This window comes from Musca domestica, unplaced genomic scaffold (genome assembly GCF_030504385.1).
Source record: "Musca domestica strain aabys unplaced genomic scaffold, Musca_domestica.polishedcontigs.V.1.1 4, whole genome shotgun sequence".
NCBI lineage: Eukaryota > Metazoa > Arthropoda > Insecta > Diptera > Muscidae > Musca > Musca domestica.
Window position 1 is genome coordinate 31,571,900 of NW_026712328.1, and position 19,647 is coordinate 31,591,546.

At 35.2% G+C, this 19,647-nt stretch overlaps 1 protein-coding gene across 5 annotated transcripts in view; it reads right to left on the bottom strand.

Moving 5' to 3' along the window:
• LOC131804161 (cytotoxic granule associated RNA binding protein TIA1-like) overlaps positions 1-19,647 on the bottom strand; it is a 266,927-nt gene that overhangs the window by 15,247 nt on the left and 232,033 nt on the right. For 3 of the 5 annotated variants that reach the window (XM_059126627.1, XM_059126623.1, XM_059126624.1), the window contains 3 exons: positions 9,840-10,029; positions 9,385-9,762; positions 5,772-5,931 (listed from right to left, as the gene is read on the bottom strand). In XM_059126627.1, coding sequence (XP_058982610.1) covers positions 5,772-5,931; positions 9,385-9,762; positions 9,840-10,029 — 728 coding nt within the window. Of the gene's footprint in view, positions 1-2,068; positions 2,314-5,771; positions 5,932-9,384; positions 9,763-9,839; positions 10,030-19,647 lie in introns of those variants that run through there. The other 2 variants (XM_059126626.1, XM_059126625.1) reach the window with 2 other exon arrangements.

Consider the following 19,647-nt stretch of genomic DNA (forward strand, 5'->3'; position numbering starts at 1 on the left):
AAAGAGGAATATATTATTATTTAGATTTAAGCTGGGCCCAGGAATTCTTTGACATTTCCATATATCTTTGTCACTAAGAACCCGTTAACACCGAAACCCGTGTCGCAATGGCCGAAAAATGGCTCGTGCGTGGCATCAGAATAAATGCCGAATATTATCGCGAAAATAGTCTGGAGGGTGTTTTAAAGCCTTGGGCACGCAAACATTTTGGCCGCAGACCTTGGGCATTCCAACAAGACTCAGCACTATCGCACTCAGCATCCACTCAGCGCCCAAGAATGGTTAGAAAATGGAGTTCCTCGCTTCATTTCCGGCGCATAATGGCCACCAAAATCTCCGAATACCAATCCGTTGGACTATTGTGTCTGGAGATTGGCACTAAAAAATACCAAAGTGTCGATCGCCTCAAGCAACCGCTTCGTCGGAAAGAACCAAAATACCGCAGATCAACATTCGGGCAGCGTGTGACGATTTCATTGGCCGTTTGAAGGCCATAATTCAAGCCAAAGGTGACCAATTCGAACAAATCTAAACTTATTGTAAGATTTGAAATTATTTGCTTTCGTTCAATAAAAAAATGTAAAAATTATGGCGTTTGACTTTGTTGCAGTTTTTTTTCTCACCCTGTATAGCTGTATCTGAAACAATTTCTACGAAAATCTATACCATTTAAGCTGATACTACACTTTTAGAGAAAACTTAACGTGAAATCAGATGAAGATATACATCGGAGCCATATCCAGATTTTGGCAGAGGTATTTCTGAGTTGTTTCTGTACGTATTTTACAAAATCAGAAAATATGCATATAGCAGCTGTAGCTTTATCTGGATGGGTTTTCACCAAATTTTCATCTCGATGGCGCAATAAATGCTATCTGTTATTTCTTTACAAAAATACATGGACAAACAGACGTATTGACGAACAAACATGTACCAGAATGTGATTCTATGAGGATCCTTAAAAGTAACTATGGGTCTACCTCATTTCCTTCTCCATGTTACAAATAAATGCACAAAGAAATAATGCCTTGATCATTTTTTTTTTTTAGAAAACGTGTACTCTTTGAACACTCTCGTTTCACTCTCAAGCATATCTGACCTCTGGCTTTAATGCTTATCATTTGTAATGTTTTTCTGCCTAGGAAATACTCAGAGCGGCTGAGAAAATCGATATCGCCCACGGAGAAGCATTCAAACTTGGACTTTTATCATTTCTGGCTTAAATCGTTGAAACCCTAAATATCCGAAAGAAATGGTTATATGGACGCTGTACGAAAACGTGGTCAGTCCCAATCAACTTGGGCAGAATTCAGGCGGTATCTTGATTTCAACAGACAGACGAACTTAAATTAATGCTTGTGTTACAAACCGAATGCTAATTTAATGAAATTAAAAAGGAAAACAAATTTAATTTAATTTCGACAGGTGAAGGGCACTAAAGATCACAGCAATCGACCTCGTGTATGCCAGAATCGGCCTCATATGTCCAAATTACACTCCTGGAAATGTTGTGTAGAGGAAATATTCCTTCTGGAAATCAAAAAACATGAACTATCAAACTCTCAGCGAGGATAAGATTTTAGAAAAAAACTAAGAGTTAATCTTAAAATTTAATTTTGGGCTAATTAAAAAAATGGCATAGATTTTTTCTTTCAAACATCGATTTCACTAGTGTATTATATTGATGTGGATTTATGTAGGAATATGTTTGCAGTATTGTGTGCGTATGTCCAATAAATACTTTGATTGAGTGTGTGTGTGTGTGTGTAACACTCATACCACATATGTTTTCATTATATCCTTTATGGACCTAATATTCTTTCAAGTGCATGACATTTATGATTGAGGGGTTTTCTATGTAGATTGGTGAGTGTGTCTGTGTAAAATCTATACTGACAAATCAATTCATGTCAATTTACAAATAATTCTATATATTTTTTTATTTATAAGTAGTTGTGTATTCATATATAGAGTCTATAGAACTAGTTTTGCTGTGCTTTTGTTTTTCTATTTTTTTATAAATTTTCTCCTTCTTCTCCATTTCAATAGTTTTCAACATTAATGGATTTGCAGCATATTTTCATGTGTTAGATTTTTATGTTTTATTTATATTTTTTTTTTTTTTTGTATATTTTATTTACAACTCACATTTATGTCAATTCTTAATTTAGCATATTTTGTTTTGCTTTTTTGTTTCTTTATTCTTTTTTTCTTTTTGGCAATAATATAATATTTAATATAAATTTATAATTTCAATTTTGTTTTATTTTTGGTTGTGAGGATTTACTGTGCCTGCAAAAGTAAAGGATAAACCTTAAAAAATAATATGGGTGTTAGTAAAAATTGAAAAAGAGTATCGAAAAAAGGACATATGAAATAGAACATTGTATAAGAGGAAACATATTTGGCCTTTTTTATAAAAAAACAATTATTTGAAAAATATTTGCTGGGGTGCACGTGAATAGAGCAATATGCAATAAGAGAAAAAAACTACACTACTTGCTAAAGAAATATTTAAATGATATGTTGAAAAAAATTGGAAAATATTTAAAAAAAACATATACATAATGAAAACAAGAAGGAATAAAAAAAAAACAAAAATATATGAACATGCATTAAAATATATTTATTTAAACATGCATTATTATTTTTCATTTAATTATTCATTCAATTCTTACACCTGAGTATAAATTTACCTTTGTTTCTGTATTAAAACACATAACACACAGTGCATCGTTAGCTCCCCTAAATATAACCCCAAATTGAATACATTTTCCGAAAGAAAGTAGAAAACTATTCCTCAAATCTTTTTTAAGTTGATTTACACTTTACTCCTTACAAAACATGGCTCTATGGGGCTATACAAAAACGTGGACATATATATACAATGTTTCGCCACCGGAGCTAGAACCCATTAAAACCTACAAATACCAATTTTTAGACAAATCCGTGGTAAAAATGTGGCAAAAATCATCATAATGCCTAATATCGGGAGGTTATATGGCGAATATTCGCAACGTGGACCAATATATCTCATTTTCAATACCATCCTATACACAAATTGTTCTGCTTAATTTTGAAAGTCTACGTCGTGATTTCAACAGACAGACGGATAGGCAGACGGACATCGTTCAATCGATATATAATTTTCTACTGGTTATGATACTTTATGGGGTCTACGACGAATATTTAGGGATGTCACAAACGGAATGACAAAACTAATATTAAAATTGGAGTGGAAGCCGAATCAGGATAGAAAAACAGTAGAAGCAACGGTCCGGTGGATTTTGTGTACAAAAGACTCCACTATTATATGTTTTATTTGTACAGATTATCGACAAAGTTTTTAATTTTTTAGTTCCACCATTCATCCAGAATTTGGAAGAAACTTGAAAAATTTCAAAAAAAAAAAAATCCGTTAAAAAATGCCGCTCAAAAGAAACCCGTTATATGGGGGCTATACGAAAACGTGGTCCTGTATAGGTAATTTGTGTCATAGGCGTGTAGTAACGGTTCCGAAATTTATATAAATGTGGCTAAAAATCATCAAAATACCGAGTATCGGGAGGTACCGTTATATGGGGGATATTCTATATCGTGGACCGAGGGGGTAAAGTACTTACAAAGAAAGAACTTTACTCTATACTGAACCTAGATAATTCTCTTACATGGTTCAAATTCCAAAGAACTCCTCGTGTAGAATTTCAGATAATTCCAAATCTTGCAAAAATCATCAAAATACCGAATATCGAGGGATACCGTTATATGGGGGCTATACGATATCGCTAGGCTATCTTCGAACTTGATCTGCCTGCAGACAAAAGACTGATCTGTGCAATTCTATCTTAATTCGTTTTGACTGTAGCGAGATTACAACAGACGAACAGGCGGAGGGACGCACAGGGCTAAATCGTCTCGTCTCGTCTCGTTTATGAACGAATTTTACGCCCTCTCTAAAATTAGCAAGGTTCTCTCGTTTTGTTTTGATCCCACTCGACTTTAAGTGAATTTCACTTTCTACTCGAATTCGAGCGAGTTTTTTCGGAGATCTGTCTAAAGGTATAAAATTATGCAAATTGTACAGAACAAATTATGAACGATCAGTTAGAGCTATAAATTTGAAGCACCACGGACAATTTTAAAGGTTACAAAATTATTCTACATTGTAATTGAACGATTTATGGGAGACGGAATGATGCAAATTAGCCTAGGCAAACCTTCAATATATAAAGGGGATTTTCGGAACCTCACGCTTTCAGGGTACGAAAATTATTGTTATTTATAGATCAATAAAAATATAAAGATGGTTGAATTCTAAAAGGCCGTCTGTTGAATTATTTGGTATGGTCCAAATTTATAGTTTGATATTGATTCGTTTGAAAAATTCCAAAGAGTTCGAAATACAAAACGAACAAAAAAATAAGTAATAATTTTGAATTCCTCTGGGTGTGTGTGGAATTTCTCATCATCATTTTTAATGGAAACTTATAAGACGACAAGAGGCATTGATATAGTATAATTTGGTAGTATATAGGAGGCCCATAATTCACAACAACAATAAAATAATTATATCCTATAGAAATGACATCTCTGTGATCTATTTATATACATTTTTTTACACATTTCGTCAGTGTAATGCTTAAGTGTGCCGTACACATTTGCGTATTTAGTTATAAGTTATATGAATGATATATGAAGTATGACTTTCTGTAAATCTGATTGAAAAAAATTATACAGGTTTTTAAATCAATTTTTAACTTTTACGTTATTTAATTATTTTCATATTAACAGAAACCTCTGGAGAATCCAGCACGTCACAAAAAATAGGACAGATATCGGAAACTGGACAGAGCACATCGGGAAAAAAATTTCAAAATGTCGTATAGAACACATGAGAATGATACCGATGATTTCCAAACAACGCTAAATTTAAAATATATGAAATTACTCAAAATAGAACAGTGTGGCTTGTTTGTTCGGGATACCGTAGTATTTTGTTGTTGCAAAAATTTTAGGCTTTATCCCTTTATTGTTGTTTTTATAAAAACAACGTTTGTTTATTAGTGGAGAACGATGGTAATGTTTACCAGGGGGTAAGGCAGGGAATACCTAGGTTTCGGAAAGAGCCACCAATCCTCATCAGTTCCCTTGTTTTTTATCTGGGATATTCTCCCCAGAAGTTATTTTAAAAATAACTTCTATGACAAAAAACATTTTTTACCCAAGTGACGAGATCGTAAGCTCAATAGAAGAGGAACCAAAGAATTAAATAAAACTAAAATTCTTTTGGAAAGTCTTCTAAATCTTACAACCGCACTTATAAACATTTACATCTTTCTCCACTCAAAATATCTAAAATAATCCAAAATGCCTTCTTTTTAGATCACAGTTTTCTTTGGTACTTCTCCCTGACCCTAATTCCCTTTGAATTTCTCATCTCTTTTTAATTAGTACCAAATTTGCCGAACACTCAAACAATAAAAATACGAATTAAAGCTTAACAAAAAGGAAAGAGAAAAAAGAATGTAATTTAAAACTCAATAACTATTGCGAGCATAAAACATGCACAAAAGCAAAAGAAAAGCTTGGTACACGAAAAAGAATTACGAAAGGAGTAACAAAATAAAACGTAACCAAACAAAACTACTTATTATGTACATATTGCCTATGTAAAGTGCAATAATATTTATTTATGTCAAAAGCTTTCATGTTGCCTTTCACTTTGTTCTTGTTTGTAAAATGTTGTTGTTTTTTATGGTTTGGTTACCTACCTGGGGGCTAACTTGGAATTGCTGAATGGGGTAGGCTACGACACCAGCTGCCTGAGGTATGGCAGCACCGGCAACACCCGCCGTCGCCAACTGTTGAGCAGGAGATATTTGGGCTTGTGTAGCAACGCCTTGCCAAGTTGTGGGTATTTGGACGCCCATACTGGAACGAAAGAAATGCGAACAAGAAGAAAAAAAGAAATATGGCGTTAGTTGGTTACTCTATAAAGGAATATTTCAGCGTCGTCCTTGGTGTGACAAAAAATAAAAAAAATGTTCATAACAAAAATAAAACTAATTTGTTTAATAGATACTTAATCTACATTAGAACACGGCTACACCTATGCAACTATAATTATTGTTCAAAAGTATGTGGATGTGTGTGTGTGTGAGTGTATCTCCTTCACAATCTTATGGATGGAATGAAGGAAAAAGTTAAGTTTAACAAGTGGGCGTTAAAAATTTCATTTTCACATATATACACACACTTTTATAACAAGATATAAGTCGTCATTTAGAAAATTAAAAACAAAAAAAAAAATGTAGTACTGATGACATTCTACACGAATAAATATTCACACATATGTAGGTATGGGAGTGTGTGAGTGTGTGAATATGAATTTAGTATAGTGTAAACATTTAATGAACATGACTGCCAGCCAGCCAGCCAGGCTGACTGCCTTCCTGCCTGACAATTAGTAAATGAATTCAGACATTCGTCATTTTATCATTCATTATACCCAAAGGCATTTCAATCATTAAAATATGTAAGAGTTTATATTTATATGTGTCTTGGTATAATTTATATAATATATATATACACATATTAAAATAAGTGGAAGTTTTGGTGTAAGGACACCCATATTAACGATGAAGGATATGGAATTTCGGACAAATAATTTGTAATTACATTACATGTATTATGATATATAGTTATTTTAAGGTAACAGGTGCTTTCGGGCAGAAGTTTCTTAGGAAATACCCACGGACAAGGTGTTCTCAAATGAGAAATCCTTACACAAAGTCACACCGATTTTACTAATACAGGGTGAGACGAAAAAAAAACTGCAAACAAATTCAGACTGCGGTCATTTCTATGACACTTGTCCGACAGCTGTCAAAATTATTCCAGTGACAGCTCATTATAATGTTTATAAGCGTACAAAAGCATTTTGTTGAGAATTTTCCAGAAAAAAGAGAGCACTTCAGCATTTCAATGTAAATAAATCTTTTGTGTCTCGTACCATCGCTCTTTACCGTGATACTGGTAGCGTAGCCCGACGTCAAGGAACTGGACGGATGAAAACAGCAATATCAGCAGAAACGGTTCGAAGAGTAAAGAAGTGACTTGATCGAAACCCGCGCCGCAGTGGCCGAAAAATGGCTCGTGGCTCGTGAGCTGAACATATCGCAGTAATCCATTCGGCAAATATTGAAAAATGAGCTCGGGGTAAAGCCATTGAGATTCCAAAAAGTGCAAGAACTTACACCGCAACGGAAAGAAAATAGACTTAAAAGAGCTAAAGAGTTGCTTCGCTTGGCCAAAAGTGGTGAACTGCCGAATTGGGTCTTCTCCAATGAGAAAACATACGTTGTCAGCCACCAGAACTCAAGCACCGGCCATGGTGATGGTGTGGGCCGCCATAACAGCCGATGGTCGCTCTTCGCTCGTATTAATCGACTTTGGCATCATTTATTCTAATGGCATCATTTATTCTGATTGTCGCGAAAATATTCTGGAGGGTGTATTAAAGCCTTGGGCACGTAGAACTTCGTAAGTCCAACAGGACTCAGCACCCTCCCATCAGCACGCCCCATCCAAGAATGGTTACAAAATGGGGTTCTTCGCTTTATTTCCAGTGCACAATGGCCACCGAAATCTACGGATACCAATCAGTTGGACTATTGTGGCAGGAGTATTTTGGAAAGCAGGGTTGGCACTAAAAAATACCAAAGTGTCGATCACCTCAAACAAGCGCTTAGTCGGTAATGAGCCAAAATACCGCAGAGCAACATTCGGGCAGTGTGTGACTGTTTCATTGGCGTTTGACGGCCATAATTCGTGCCAAAGGTGGGCAATTCGAACAAATCTATTTCCGACATTTTTAAATTAAAAAAATTAAAGATTATGGCATTTGATTTTCTTGCAGTTTTTTTTTATCTCACCCTGTATAGCTCATTTTCAATACCTGTAGACCAAACACATATCTTAGTAAAATTTTATCAATCTATTTAATTTCATTCGGAAGCTAGAGTTATTTCCACAGACGGACGGACGGAAGGACATCGCTAAATCGCCATAGAATTTTATGTTAATTTAGAATATGTATACTTTGTATAATATAATAAAAATTTAAATATATAATAAAAATTTAAATACGTCATGTTTAGATTTTTGCTTAGGAAAATTGACACTCCTTCTAATCTCACTACACAATACGTCAACATTTTGTAAAATAATAACTCTCTTAAAATGCAATAACCGATGTTTTCTTATCCATATTAAAAAAAAATAGATTATCAAAATTCTGGTACCCGATTATTGAGGATCGAATACCCAATAAAGTAAAATCTTGGTATATTTTAATATTTGCATCTGTCTAAAGTTAGAGCAAACATGGCAAATATTGACCCACTTCTTCTAGCATCAAGAAGTCCAATGTTTATGGCACATCCCCAAAATAGAATATGTATTTATAAAATAAGGCCCGATACAATGGACATAATTCTAGAACGCAGAAAATTTAATAAACGTAGCGATATTACAAGTAATATGTAATATCGTTGTCCTAATTTTAGGCCTCCTGGTGGAGCAGTTGTCCTGGCCGCCTGGTGGTCAAGAATGTCATATATGACTACCAAAAAATTTTGCTGTCGCGGTTTACAGTCGGTCAGTTATTAAAGTCAATTTCCCTCAAAGAGCATCTTGCTTCCAAGATATACAACAAGGAATTGTATACCTACAGTTTTTAATATTTTCCTAGCGAACCTCGTACATTTACATTCACGCCCATGTAAGTGTTTAAAGTGTGTAACCTCAATTTGTGTTTAAATTGTGTTTACATTAACAACACTCAACAAATACATATATATCCCTACAAACACACCATACATTTGTACATACAAATTTGTCATATAATATGCACACACATACATACATCTGCAATTTACATACACATCAATTCTTTGGTATGTATGTAGTTTTTGTGTAAACACTTTGAACCTGCTGTCATTTACTGAATATATGTATATAGTCCCGTTGTCATTGATGTTTTCAAAAGTGACATTTTCAGTTAAAGGATTATTTTCAATATTTGTTTTAAGCATTTTGTTTACTTTGTTATAATCAATTATTCGTAAAATTTTAAATTGTTTTTGATGTCCGGCCGAGGATTCGTTTTAATTGTATGGGTTGTTGGACAACACAGAGAGACTATGCAACAAAATTGTGCTATTGAATTAATGAGTTTGAAAAAAAAAAATGGTCGGTGTTGAAAACAATGTGTTTTGAAAGCAAAAGGACAAGTGTTTCATATACTTTAAGAATTTGTTAAAATTATTATAATATTTAATTTGGTATATTTTAGGTATGTTTATGTTTAGTTCTTTAACTTACCCCATATAGCCTTGCTGATAACCACCATACTGCCCAAAGTGATAGCCTTGAATACCTTGCAGAAATTGATTTTGTACCGCAGCTGAGGCAGCAGGTGTTACAGCAGCTGTGGCCGACGAAGCAGGATACGTGGGAGTTGGTGAATACCAGCAGCCGGTGGCTGCCAACTGTTGTCCATAGGCAGCAGCGGCGGCAGCTGCAGCTCCAACGCCATAGGGAAATCCGGCAGCAGCTGGATTCAGAGCCTGACTGGCCAATGATTGGGCATTGTTGGGATCACCACTCTCCTTACCCCAAGAACATTTCACAGGTTGGGCATTGATCTCGGTATTGTGAACGCCAACAATTGCATGGGTGGCAGCCTCTTTTGTAGAGAATCTAAAACAAAAAAAAAAATAAGTAAATTAGATTTGCTCACACACATTTCGAGGTAGAAGGCAATTGCCAATACATACCTTACAAATGCATAACCCTTATCCTTGAATACGCGTATCTCTTGTATTGAACCGTAGGGAGAAAATGTCTTTTGCAATATTTCTTCGCTCAACGAGGTGAGAGAACTATTGACACCACCAACATAGACGGTACAGTTTGAGGGGCTACTTTGATTGTAAACTTCATCGAATGTTAGGGGTTTTACATTTTCTGAAATGAGAAGAAAAAAAAAAAGGAAAAAATTAATATTCAATTGATAGAACAAAAAATAATTATTTTAACAATGAAGTTTGATTTAAATATTTGGATAGCATTAATATGTAAAATCTAACTATATTTGGCAAAGAAGGCTGCCATATTGTTTGGATATTAAATACGAATACTGATACTTTGTAACAAAGTTTCATTCATTCGAAGACCAAATGATATACCATGAAAGTGGAGGATTATGCCAACTGCTCATCGTAAAATCTAGTCACTATGATAGAATTACCTTAGACTAGGCAATACATGAAACATAATATTGTTCCCATTTTTTTATATTATATATTGACCAACATTTAATAATTTAAAAGGTCTTACGCAGATTTCTTGATCAATTTTCCCAATGAATTGTGAAGCCACCAATAGTTGTTTCTACTGTGCCTGCAACGAAATGTCATGTTTTGCGACAAATTCTGCTAGTGGTTGGTACTTGCATTTAGTAAAAAATTAAGAAATATTTTCAAAATTTGAATAGCTTTAAAGTGGTGTTGGATTTCTTTGGTATTGGAACATTTGGGACCCATATTAGTAGTAATTATTTGCCTTCTTGTGAATGCTTGAACTAGTGAGACCAATTGACAACTTTCGACAACATAATACAGAAATTCTAGAAGATTACGTTGATGATTTGTAAATAACAGAAAATGTTACGTTGTGTCGCCGTCTCTTTATTGAAATCAGGACATAATTATTTTAACAACTTCGAGATAAGCCATATAATAGCAACTCCTGATTTTCCTTATTTTTCTATCAACAAAACTTTCGTGTGAAAAATACAATAGCCACTTCCTGTCCAATTCACAAACACAAAGGCAGAAAAAAAGGTCAAAAGTCTGGCTGGATGGACTATGATACCCTACACCACTGATATCACCATCACGAAGTAACTCCATATATATTTTTGATCAGCATTAATTTGTATGTAAATTTATTCATGTACGCCTCCCTGTCCTTTTGTGAAAACTACTGTAACTTCCGAACGAAATGAAGTGGATCGATAAAATTTTGCTCAGATATACTATATGTCCGCAGAATTGTATGGAAAATGTGCCACGATTTGATATAGTCTTCATATAGCGATCTATCCAGATTTAAGTTGTATTGGATGTTTTAGTCGCACAGGGTGAGATGAAAAAACTGCAACCAATTTCAGGCTGCTGTCATTTCTAAGCCATTCGTCCGACAGCTGTTAAAATTATTCCAGTGACAGCTCATTATATGGTTTACAAGCGCACAAAAGCATTTTGATGACATTTTTTTTGAAACAAAGCTATTCGTGATGAAATTCAAGCGTGATACTGTGTGATTTCTTTATATTTGGCTGAAAAACCACAAGTGGCTATCGTTCGAGCACTCCAGCATTTAAATGTGAATAAATCTTTTGTGTCTCGTACCATCGCTCGTTACCGTGATACTTGTAGCGTAGACCGACGTCAAGGAAGTGAACGGAAAAAAACAGCACCATCAGCAGAAATGGTTTGAAAAGCCAAGAAGCTAAAATTTGATGCTATTTCCGACATTTGTTGTTTCATTCAATAAAATTAAAAAAAAAAAAATGTAAAAACTATGGCGTGTGACTTTGTTGCTGCTTTTTTAACCCACGCTGTTTTTGTTGGGACATTATAAATTTGATTGGGCCAAAAAGTGTGTAACACCTCGAAATATTTGTCTTGCAAATAGGAGATTATATATGGATCTCGCCGAGCTGAGTTGATCTAGCTATGTGTGTCTGTCCGTCCGTCCATTTGTAATCACGCTACTGGTAGGAATTATCACTCCATCCTCACGAAATTGAGATTGGAAGTGGGGTTGGAGTCAGAATAGGAGCCTAGTTTTGTTGAAGGCGATCGGACAATATTTAGGGGTTGATATAGACCAAAAAATTAGAATTTTCCTGATTTTGCAGTCGCTTTACAGGTCACAATTATGGAGAGAGGTAAAGACAGGGCATAATTCCAGCATTTTGGATGACCATTAGATTAAATGGATAGATTATATGTAGCCTACAAAACGGACCACAACTTTCGTGTGAAATTGTTTGAATGCCAATCAGCATGACAGAGAGCGTGAATATGGGCAAATTCCCCAGGCCAACAAACCAAAGATAACATTTGTGCAGGGTTTGTCTGCTATTATATCAAAAACGAAATCTACCAAAATTAATTTGGACCTAAGGGACTTTCAACATATTATAGTGTTGTAGGGTATCACATGGCCGGCACCCTTGCTCACTTTTTTGTAATTCTGTCTGAAAATGCAGATTTTAATTCTTTTTCTAGGGTTTCTTTAAGGTAAATTTGCCGGTATAAATCCCATAAAAATATGTAACAAATAATAATAAAATAATAGAAACAAAATTTACTGTATTTTTGTAAATGTCATGCAGTCTTAGTTTTATATTAATTTAATCCTACCCACACAAATATTAATTTCTTAAATGATTGAGATAAGTGAAACCCGTCAATAAGTAATGAAATATTTTACTTAAAATTCTGCCTCCACTTTTTTTGGAATTTGCAATAAATATCAATAAAATTTGTGTAACGAACATATTTTGCTAAAGGCCATAATTAGGTAATAAAATTAAATACGAATTTGTTGTTCTTTTTTATTTTCCAAAAATATTTTGCTCATATTATAATTTCGTGGAAATGGCTTTAATTTCTCAAAAAAGGAAAAACGAAAAAAAATTATATAATATATTCCTTTAATATGTTCTTTGTTCAATTTATAAACTCGTGTTGTTATGGAGGGGGGCAAAGGGTGTTGGGTAGATTCTAAGACCCTAATGAACTGTCTTCCTTCATAAGCTTGGTTATTTTGGCCATTTATTAGGTTTTGTTGGCTAAGTTGGGTTGGTTTGGTAAGGGTTGGTCCCTACTTCTCGTTTTGCTGTATTTGTAGCAGAACACCACCAACAATGCATACATGCCCCAGCCATAGTGGAGTAGTAGTAGAAGAACAATTGCTTTTATTGTATTACCACATGTTTCCACATCAATTTCATTATAAAAATATATAAACTTTCCGCCCCTCTCCGCTGCGTTATTACAGGTGAGCGAGAGCAAGAGAGTGCCTTATTTTCATTTCGGCCAAGGGGTTGTAGCTACTGTTGCAGCAGCACCAGCTTGGCACATTCATTGTGTTCTGTGTTCTGCTAATTACAATTTTCTTTTTTGCTATTACTGTTGTTGTTGTTGCTGTATGTACGTTGTTGTCCTGTGTTTGCATTTTACTCTGTGCATTGTTGTTGCCAGAGCTATTGTTTTTCTTGTTGTTTTGTTAATTCAGGTTAAAATAAAATTTGCAACTTTTAACAAATAATGTCAGCATTGCGTGTTTATGTCTTTGTTTTGTATGAGTGTTGGTCGTTTTTCCCCTGTTGTTTAATTTATCCGTTTATACCATGTTGAAGTTTTATAAACGTTTGTTCGTTGGTTCGGTGATGGTGGTGGTGGGGGTTAGTATTTATAGTGTATGTTCGTATTTCATATATATATTATAAATAATAATAGGGTGAAGACATGAGGATGAGCAAAAAAATATGAAGACTCGGAATATAACTCGAAGTTGGGGTATTTTTTTAGTTACAGCAAATATAAAATAAATACTGCAGACCTCATAATGTATACATACAGGGTGAGATGACAAAACTACAACCAACTTCAGACTGCTGTCATTTCTAAGCCACTCGTCCGACAGCTGTTAAAATTATTCCAGTGACAGCTCATTATATTGTTTACAAGCGTTCAAAAACATTTTGGTTAGAATTTTCCAGAGAGTTTTCCAAGCGTGATAGTGTAATTTCTTTATATTTGGCTGGAAAACCACAAGTGGCTATCGTTAGAGCACTCCAGCATTTAAATGTGAATAAATCTTTTATGTCTCGAAACATCGCTCGTGATCGTGATACTGGTAGCGTAGCCCGACGTCGAGGAAGTGGACGGCAGAAAACAGCAACATCAGCAGAAATGGTTCGAAAAGTAAAGAAGCGACTTGATCGAAAATCGCGTCGCAGTGGCCAAAAAATGGCTTGTGAGCTGAACATATCGCAATATTCCCTTCGACAAATATTGAAAAATGAACTCGGGGTAAAGCCGTTGAAATTCCAAAAAGTGCAAGAACTACACCGCAACAGAAAGAAAATAGACTCATAAGTGCTAATGAGTTGCTTCGCTTGGCCGAAAGTGGTGAACTGCCGAATTTGGTTTTCTCCGATGAGAAAACATTCGTTGTCCAGCAGTTTGTTAACAAACAAAATGAGCGTGTTTACATGCCAAAGAGGTCAGCTGAAAAGTGCACCTTCGGTTGGCCACCAGAACTCATGCGCCGGCCATGGTGATGGTGTGGGCCACCATAACAGCCGATGGTCGTTCTCCGCTCGTATTAATCGGCCGTGGCATCAGATTAAATGCCGAAAATTCTGGAGGGTGTATTAAAGTCTTGGGCACAAAAACATTTTGTCCGCAGACCTTGGACATTCCAACAGGACGCAGCACCATCGCACTCAGCACGCGCCACCCAAGAATGGGTACAAAAGGAGGTTCCTCGCACAAGGGCCACCAAAACCTCCGGATACCAATCCGTTGTAGTATTGTGTCTGGAGTATTTTGGAAAGCAAGGTTTGCACTAAAATATACCAAAGTGTCGATCACCTCAAGCAAGCGCTTCGCCGGAAATGGGCCAAAGTACGGCAGAGCAACATTCGAGTAGTTTGTCACGGTTTCATTGGCAGTTTGAAGGACATAATTCTTGTCAAAGGTGACCAATTGGACCAAATCTAAACTTATTCTAAAATTTGATGTTATTTCCGACATTTTTGCTTTTTTCAATAAATTAAAAAAAAAATTAAAAACGATATATAACAAATTTGATTTAAACTATTTGGTGATATAAGTTCGAATTTTAAATAAATAAAATATTAAAGGGAAAGAAAATTGTACAACATTAAAGGAACGACCAGTCGTAGAAATAACCTTGAAATTTTGAAGAATGGCAGATATAAGCAGAACCTTTTAAAATTGTTCTTAAAAACTTGAAGCTAGTGGAATACAGCCGTATTTTCGGAACCTTTAGCTAGGGTAGGTTAAAGGACGCTCCACTCGGAGACCTACCGGTCCATTGTGTTCATCCTAGAAAGAATAGTAAAAGAAAGGAATGGAAGAGAGTGAAGATAGTAGATAGTTTTATAGAGTGTGATCTACGGCTAAAGAAGTTGCCGTGTCGTCTTTAGCCACTTGAATCTTCTGGCTAATTGAAGAATTACTTTAGGGTCAGTGTTAAAAAGACAGATCATGTGACGCTAGTTCCCCCTGTGTCTAACGTTAAGGAGTGCTGGGCAGTGGCAGAGCAAGTGTTCGACTGTCTCAATTTCTTCTTCATCTTGACAGATCCTTCAGTAGTCAATGTCATCGCTATCCCATTTCGAGGTCATTGACCTGTGATGATACCCACCACAAGTTTTAAATCAGGTTTCGACAATGACAGTAGCGACGTTGCTCTCTTCTCCGAGAGTATGGATCACATTCTTTTGGAGATGGTACAACCCCTTTCGTCCAGCCATCGAAACCTTTAAGGGGGCGAAGATTAATTATAGGTATATATTGTTTATTGACCGGTCAATCGATAAACGCAAGGACTTTAAAATATGGGATTCATCTTTTGTGATGACAGAGGAACTGTATTTTAAATTGTTTTTAATATAACTAACCACCAATGGAAGTGGTAGAATCTTTAAGGGTCCATCACAAAGAATTTGTCGAACAATTACAACAATAACAAATCTTCGATGTATAGAATTCCAACACACCCTAATATACAATAAAATTACAGCAAAATTTCCACACAATTATATATTGCATACACGTTTGTATGTACCTGAGAGTATGGACAATAGCAACCAAGTAGATAGGTAGGTACGTAGGTATGTAAACAGCCCCACCATCATCATCGCAGTCATAGTTAAAACGAACATATGCATGGTGCATTACACGTTCAGATTACATGTTAAATATGGCCTGCTTCTCGGACTCAAAAGAATTTGCTTGTTGTTGTTTATCAACATAAAAATATCTGGATAAACTCTTGAATAATTAAATAGTAACATTTTTAATTTATTTTTACCCATTTCGTCCGTCCCACCGTACCCCAGGACAGGTTGGTCTGATTTTTGTCAGCTATAGAAATCGCTGCTATATACGTGCCAGAACCGAGACGACGTTATTGTTTGATTGTAGCTGTTGGTGTTGTTGTTCAATGTTAAAACAATATCGTGAGTGAGAAAAATAAAAATAAAATAATAATAATTTCACCGCAATTGTTAAAGGTAAATAATAATAATAACACAGAAAAGAAAAACGAAAGAGAAAAAAGTAACAACCACGCAATTATTAACCAAATAAAGGAACATTAAATACAAACAATTAACTTTGTCATGTTTGTTTTTACATTCATACAATTGGGCTATACGAAACCCACATAAATGTATACAATACATATATACCTATTTATAAAACATTTTCATATGTACATATATTACATGAAACGAAGGATATGTGTAATGTTGACTGAAGGATTCGTGATTATTTTGTAACATGGACACATATGGTCCATTTCGAATGTTTGATTATTCAAATTCGTTTGGAAATGATAAATTACCTGAGATCAGGTGAAAGTGGAATATCTTTGCACTAAAGGAAATGCAATCGATTTATATAGAGAATTAAATGAATACTTTTTTTGGAATTTGAGTGTGAGTTTGTTCAAAATATAGAAATAACTATATTTGCTACCAATATTGTGTTGGAACATGAAAATGCAATCGATGTATATGGAGAATTAAATGAATACTTTTTATACCCTCCACCATACATATAATGTAGGTTATATTAAGTTCGTCATTCCGTTTGTAACTCATCGAAATAATCATTTTAGACCCAACATAATATATATTCTTGATCAGCGTAAAACGAGTTAAGATAGGAAGCCAAAATTTTGCACAGATCTCTTTCTTTTGTCTGCAGGCAGGTCAACTTCGAAGATGGGCTATATCGGTCCACGATATCGTATAGCCCCCATATAACAGTACCCCCCGATATTCGGCATTTTGATGGTTTTAGCCACATTTTTCAACGGAATTGTCCATTGAAAATTCTGTTAAAATCTTTAAAATACCTAATATTGGAAGGTGCCGATATATGGGGGGATAGACGATATTGTGGACCTATATAGACAAATGTCTGGGGGTAAAATACTCACAAAGAACTCCTTGTGTACAATTTCAGACAATTCCGTTGAAAAATGTGGCTAAAACCATCAAAATGCCGAATATTGGGGGGTACCGTTATATGGGGACCATAAAAAACGGGAGCATATGTATACAACTTTATGCTACAAAAATTGTAATATACAGGGTGAGATAAAATAATCTGCAACGAAGCCAAACGCCATAATTTTGATTTTTTTTTTAAATCTTGTTGAATGAAAGCAAAATATGTCAAAAATAGCTTCAAGTTTTGGAATAAGTTTAGATTTGTTCGAATTGATCACCTTTGGAACGAATTATGGCCTCCAAACGGCCAATGAAACCGTCATACGCTGAACTAATAATGCGTTAGATTGGTCCTTTTTAGTGCCAACCTTGCTTTCCAAAATACTCCAGACACAATAGTCCAACGGATTGGGGTCCGGAGATTTTGGTGGCCATTTTGCGCTGGAAATGAAGAGGGGAACCTCATTTTGTAACCATTCTTGAGTGGCTCGTGCTGAGTCCGATGGAGCTTAGTCCTGTTGGAATGTCCAAAGTTTGCGGCCAAAATGTTTGCGTGCTCAAGGCTTTAATAGACACTCCAGAATATTTTCGCGATAATATTCGGCATTTATTCTGATGCCACTATCGATTAATACGAGCGGAGAACGACCATCGGCTGTTATGTCGGCCCACACCATCACCATGGCCGGCGCTTGAGTTCTGGTGGCCAACCGAAGGTGGACATTATCAGCTGACCTCTTTGGCAAGTTCACACAATTATTTTCTTTGTTTACACACTACTGGACAACGAATGTTTTCTCATCGGAGAAATTCGGCAGTTCACCACTTTCGGCCAAGCGAAGCAACTCTTTAGTTCTTTTGAGAGTATTCTCTTTCTGTTACAGTGTAAATTCTTGCACTTTTCGGAATTTCAATGGCTTTACCCCGAGCAAATTTTTCAATATTTGCCGAATGTAATATTGCGATATGTTTAGCTCACGAACCATTTTTAGGCCAATGCGACCCGGATTTATGGATATATGGAAGCTATATCCAAATCTGAACCGACCTCGATACAAATTTAGAAGAGGTATTTCTGTGCTATATCTGATAAGTGGTACCAAATATTATTGTTGTATAGAGCATATTACGAAAGTGAGGAACTTAAACACCAAATCGGATAAAACTTATATATAAAACCTATAGCTCCTATCTTAACCGATTTTCACCAAATTTGAAATAATTTCTTCTAGTCTGAATTCGGTGTTACGTACCAAAATCCACTCCATTTATGCTTATATTAGCCATTTGGGGCACCATGAAATTAAAATCAGATAAAGGTCTCTATGGGAGCTATATCCAAACGTTGATCTATATACGCAATTTTCTGCCATATGCGAATTCCAAAAACAAAACTTTGAAGCAATTCCGTTGAAAAATACGGCTAAAATTTTCAAAATGCCGAATAATGGGAGGTACCATTGTATAGAGAACTTTTTGTTTAATACCTTGCTCTCCCGACCTTATTGTAATAGAGTAGTGCAGTTGTACCATCAACGGTGTATTTACACTTCTCCAGAAATGAATAAAAAATCAAATCAGTTTCGGTGCACGACATCGCTCGGTTGAAAAAGGCCAATTTGTCGGCCAGTGGTAAAAAAATGTTCTAAATTCGACGGAAACTTCACCTTGTGAACCTGAAATATAAAGCTTCGGCTTATTTGAGTGGAAATTGTGATAGAAACTAATAAAATGGCGAAAATCATGATTTAACTTCATATGGAACGGATGTTACGAGGTGAACGGAATTACAAAATTAGTATGATCTGCTTCAAGCGGCTGAACATTTTAAAATAGTTATTGATTAGTAAAAAATAAGGATTGTTGCATCAGCTTTGCGTTCCTTTCGCAATTGGACGGTATCACTTAATTCCACTCAATAAGATGATATCCTTTTAAACACAATTAGAGCTTTAAAAAACGTATATTTAATTTTTTTTGTTTCTTTATACCTTTGCAATCACATTTGCATGAACTTGAATATTCCTGGAAAATTATGTGATTATGGGAAATTATGAAATTTTCAATCAAATGTTTCAATACGTTAATTGAAATAAGTAATTCATAAGATTTCACTTTGATTCGCATGAGAATTTCTGCGAATGCCATTTCTTTAGAGATATATGCACATATGTATCTGTGACTGTAGCAACCACACACTCATAGCACACATATACATACATACGTATGTCGGGACAAACACGTGTAAAGAAAACATGATGAGCTATAGGCACGCATATTAGCATAGTGAATAA